The following is a 5,311-nucleotide window of genomic DNA, read 5'->3' on the forward strand; positions in this document are numbered from 1 at the left end:
CACTAGAGTGTTTGTACTTGATTCAAATTATGTCGATTCGAATGGCGAGTGTGAGTCTAAATACTGGTCATCATCAAAAAGAGGCGGTCGATTACAAGAAACATCGGACATCTACCATGCAATAATAATCAAATCTTATCATGGAAGTGTTAAAAAAAATAACCAACATAATTATAGAGCTTAAAAAGCTTCAGTAGATGTTTACCTGCTGATGAAACCGCCTATGTCTGAGTCGAAGTCGAAAACAGAGTACGAGACGATGGTCTATGATAGATGCTCACAAGAAGTCCAAAAGCGGGGTGACCTGAAGTCTGATGGTCTCGTGACGAATTTCTATCGTTTGAGGTGTAGACGGCTTGAAAACAAATATGATCGTCTCGTCTGATGCGGAGACGACGTATGAGGAAGCAAACCCTAACGAATTTGACGAAGACAAAAGAGCGTAATGAATATTTTGACCTGATTCTTTTAATCAAAATTAGCCATGTTACTTTTAAACACTTGTAACCAATGGTCCCTTAACTTAGACACTTTTACAAAAAAAAATCATTTTTCTTTTTTAAACCTACCACTAATTCACTAGAGTACTTTATTGCATGTACACAAATCTAAGTAATCAATATTTGATTATATATATATATATATATATATATATATATATATATATATATATATATATATATATATATATATATATATATAATCGAATAATTATGAATAGACAAACGAACATAAACGAACATAAACAAACATAAATGAACGAACGTAAACAAACATAAATAAACGAATGTAAAGGAACGAACGTAAACAAACGAACAAGAGCATTGTTCATGTTCGTTCGTTTAACTAAACGAACCAGATATCTTGTTCATGTTCGTTCGTTTATTAAATAAACGAACATAAACGAACTTTCCGCCGAACGGTTCACGAACTGTTCACCGAACGTTCAATTCGTTTACAGCCCTAATACAAACTAATTCTTTTTTATTAATTTGGAGGTAAACAGCTATATGGGCTCAAGCCCACAAAGCGCAGCATCTCCTCCCATGGCGTAACCCACCACTCTAGAATGAACTATCTTGGCTTTCGAAATTTTAGATAAAAATAATATTTGATTTGAAAATCATTTGCTAGCTACTATCAAAATCGAAACCCAATTAAGGATGTCCTGAGTATCTCAAATTTGATTTTGATTTTGATTTTTATTAAAACTGGGTTTTGATTTTGTTATTTTAATTTGTTTTATTAGTTGGTTTGTTGAAAATGATTTGGAAAAATAAATATAGAGAAGACAGTGGTAAAATGGTCATTTGACATGAAATTATAGATTCATGTTTGAATTAAATGGTTTATGGACTAAACATCTCACCAGACACCAAATTACGTGTTAGAAACCAGAAACCAACTGAAACGTCTATTATAGAAAGAACATAAACAAAGGCTGCAATTTAGTTGAACTAGTCGGCCACTTCTTATTTGACTTACTTCTCACATTATTTAAAAAATCAAAATAGACTAAATTTCCATTTTTATTGATTGACCAATGAATTGCACATGAAGTAACTTCTTTATTTGCTCAAACATTTTTTCATTGTAGCCTATTGATCAACGTCCTTTGTCAATGGCACATGCACTCGCATTTAGGGGTGTTTTGGATTACTTTTTGGGTTTGAAAGTTTTTTTTAGTTTAGGTAAAAACCAAAAGTTGTTTTTAAAAAGTGTTTGGGTTGTATTTTTTGATATTTGAGTGTAATTTATCTTTAAAAGGTTAAAAGTCACAAAAAATCATACTTCCGTGACTTTTGAAAACCTACATTTTTTTTCTTTAAAAAAGTTATTTTGAAAAAAACTTTTGGGAAAATGACTTGGCAAGGTAATTAACTTTTTGGTATGCTCACATCTAGGTAAATATTTTTTTGTATACACATCTAGGTAACAAATTTGTTGGAAATGTTCACATATGACCATTATGACCGGCTGTAGCAGGTCACATCCTAGATGTGAACACTTTCAAAAAGTTCGTTACCAAAATGTGTACAAAAAAATAGTTACCCAAATATGAAGAAAACGAAAACTAAGAGTAGATTACACGAATGGTCCCTGTGGTTTGGGGGAATTTATGTTTTTGGTCCCTAACTTATTTTCTTAACTCAGATGGTCCTTACTGTTTATTTTTGTTGCGCATTTGGTCTATGTCTTACCTAAAAAGACTAGTGTGCCCTTATTAATTTATTTTTTAATTAATTTTCTTAATTATGTTTTTATTTTTTTATATATTTAAAAAAAAATTAATAGACCCCACATATCTGAATCTCATCACCATCCCATCTCTCATCCTCCTCTCATCCTATATCTGTATCTCCTCACTACGTATATGTATCTCCTCACCATCCCATCCCCCATCCTCCATCTTTAGTGATATCAACGTCTTCATCATCCCTTTTGTTTTCGGTCCTTCAACTCCGTCGAATCAACACATCCCACTAAAGATGAAGAGACAATGGGTTATGGTGTTGGCTCGCCAGATTTGAAGGACAAAAAAAAAAGGATGATGAAGACGTCGATGTCACTAAAGATGGAAAAGAAATAGAAGTTGAGGAGGATGAGAGATTGGATGGTGATCGGTGAGACTCAAATTAAAATTTTCAAATGTGGTTTCAGGTGTACGGTGAGGAGATACAGATATGTAGGGTCTATTATTTTTTTTTTAAATATATAAAAAATAAATACATAAATAAGAAATTAATCAAAAAATAAATTAATAAATGCACAATAGTCTTTTTAGGCAAGACAGTGACCAAACGTGCAAAAAAAATTAACAGTAGGGACCATCTGAGTTAACAAATAAGTTAGGGACCAAAAATATAAATTCCCCCAAACCATAGGGACCATTCGTGTAATCTACTCTTACTTTTCGTTTTGTTCATATTTGGGTAACTATTTTTTCTGTACATATATAGGTAACGAACTTGTTGAAAGTGTTCATATCTAGGATGTGACCTGCTATAGTCGGTCATAATGGTCATATGTGAACACTTCCAACAAGTTTGTTACCTAAATATGTACAAAAAAAGATAGTTACTCAGATTTGAACATACCGAAAAGTTAACTACCTTGCCAAATCATTTTCCCAAAACTTTTATATCTCCCAAACATCTTTTTAATTTTTTAGAAAAGTTAAAAGCCAAAAGTCATTTGAAAAGTAATACCAAACACCCTCTTATTGAGCCAAAGCTTACATGACTTCCTAAGACGATGACTAAGAACTTGTCAACTTCATGCTACTTCAGTTTACTTCAAACCAATAATATTTTATAATACATTGTTAACAACATACATTTATCAGTAATGTATTCTTATTTATTTATTATATTGGCTAATTTTACTGTAGCTTTATGATGTCTTATGGGTTGCTTGAGAGCTTTAATTGACTTAGATTTGATTGTGTTTACGGTCTAATTGAGGCGGAAACAATTTCTTACAAAAGACTTAGTAAAAGGAATATCAAAGATTATACGACCGAATCAGAGACTTCTGATTGTGGTATCATATTGTCTCAATGTGACCAAGTCAGACCTACTAAATGACATCAAAAAATCCATTGTTCACCTTTTGTAGTTCAAATTAAAATCGAGATCTAAATAAGTTTTGTCGGACTTTTGGTTTGCATAAGCATAAAAAACAAACAACAATTCACAAAATATATAATATATATACAACTAAGAAAATAATCACAATGTGATTTACGCTTTGTTATCGAGTTTTTTTAATTAAAGGAGAGGGAAGGAGATAGAAGGAAAGGAAACGAAAGAGCAATATAAATAATAAGTGTGTTCTTGAGTTGGTTGGAAATATAATGGATTGGAGGGATTTAAGCCCCTTTTTGCCTTCCCCTCTTTAACCTCCCAAAAGTGGATTGCTAAAAAAAACACTTATTTTGGTTCCCTTCCCTTTCATCTCTTAAAAAAATCTCAAGAACATATTTCCCATGTGGCCCTATGATCTACTTTCATTCCGTTACATTTCATCATCTTCCATCTCTTAAATTAACTCGAGAACAAGATGTTAAAGTTATTTAATACTTTTACTGTATAAACATGTTTTTAGACTTTAATGGTAAAGACACAAAACGATATCACTGATGATCATTCATCAAAGTAACTCAAATGATTCATGAACAAGTCAGATAATAATTTTTAAATTCCACAGAATGAATCTTCATGTTCATAACCGATGGTTTATTAGATTTTATGACTATTTCACAGCACAATAAGAAATCGCTCAATAACCCTAAGATCTGTGAATTAAAAAAAAATGTTCATTTCTTTTCACTAACATTTGCACAAAATGATATAAAATTTGAAGTGCATGCCACTTGTGGTGCACATTTATTATACGAGCATGAGATAGGATTTAGTTGTTGGGTGTCTTTATTTCCATAAATGAACATTTGAAGATATCCAAAAAAAGATCCAAATTCACTTATGCAGAAGATTTTTTTCATAAAACAAGTAGTTCTTCCATTGCTTATGATTCTGATGCTCTATTATGTTCTTCAAGCAAGTACTTCGACTGTATTTGATCATGATCCAGGTATAATCGTTACCCCTTATGCTTAATTGGTGTTTCTATTGATTTTTAAACCAGATGGAGATGACGATCATGAACATTGATTTAACTTTTTTTGAACTGTAGGATCCGTATTATCCGGTAGCGGAAGAACGCTTAGAATACAGCCATCACCGCCGTCGCCTATGCTCGGCCGTTCTTGGCATTTCAAGTATGCTCCAACCCCACCGCCGCCGCCTGAGATTGGCAGCCTAGCCCCACCACCGCCATATACTGAAACCTCACCAGCACCGCGCCGCCGCTAAGCGTTCATGTATAGTGATATAGGTGCGATAAGTATGAATATTATAAATTACTGACGTCGTAGTAATTTTTGATTTTTTTAATTACATTATGAGATATTGTTATATAAATAATAATATGTTTTTAATTTTATTTCATTTAGTTATTTTTACTCTATATATAACTGATTATTGTTTTTTTATATAATATTTCACTTAGTTCAATTTAGTAAAAGCGATAAAACATTTTTTATGTCTATTTCATATTTCGGCCTAATACAACAATACCAAAGTCATATATGAATGATATTAATTATTGATTAAAAACAATACTAATTTATTTGAATATTATATTATGCATGATACCTGTATGATAAGTGTTCTAATTTATTAGTTTTTTAAATAATTTTTTTATGAATGATTTCAAAATCGTATTAAAACAGAATGTTGATAAAATAACT

At 31.6% G+C, this 5,311-nt stretch overlaps 1 protein-coding gene across 1 annotated transcript; it reads left to right on the plus strand.

The window, feature by feature from the left end:
* Positions 1-4,414: 4,414 nt before the first annotated feature.
* LOC128133767 (uncharacterized) lies at positions 4,415-5,009 on the plus strand. Its single transcript, XM_052771311.1, has 2 exons — positions 4,415-4,593; positions 4,696-5,009. The coding sequence occupies exons 1-2, from the start codon at positions 4,485-4,487 to the stop codon at positions 4,872-4,874; spliced, it is 288 nt and encodes a 95-aa protein (XP_052627271.1). The 5' UTR covers positions 4,415-4,484; the 3' UTR covers positions 4,875-5,009.
* The last annotated feature ends 302 nt before the right edge of the window (positions 5,010-5,311 follow it).

The sequence above is a fragment of the Lactuca sativa genome, chromosome 4 (genome assembly GCF_002870075.4).
Source record: "Lactuca sativa cultivar Salinas chromosome 4, Lsat_Salinas_v11, whole genome shotgun sequence".
NCBI lineage: Eukaryota > Viridiplantae > Streptophyta > Magnoliopsida > Asterales > Asteraceae > Lactuca > Lactuca sativa.

What these genes read in the sequence shown, in the direction of transcription:
- LOC128133767 (XM_052771311.1), top strand. Translation starts at nt 4,485, where the DNA reads ATGCAGAAGATTTTTTTCATAAAACAAGTAGTTCTTCCATTGCTTATG. An exon ending in TGTATTTGATCATGATCCAG is followed by an intron (nt 4,594 to 4,695) that starts GTATAATCGTTA and finishes TTTGAACTGTAG; the next exon opens with GATCCGTATTATCCGGTAGC.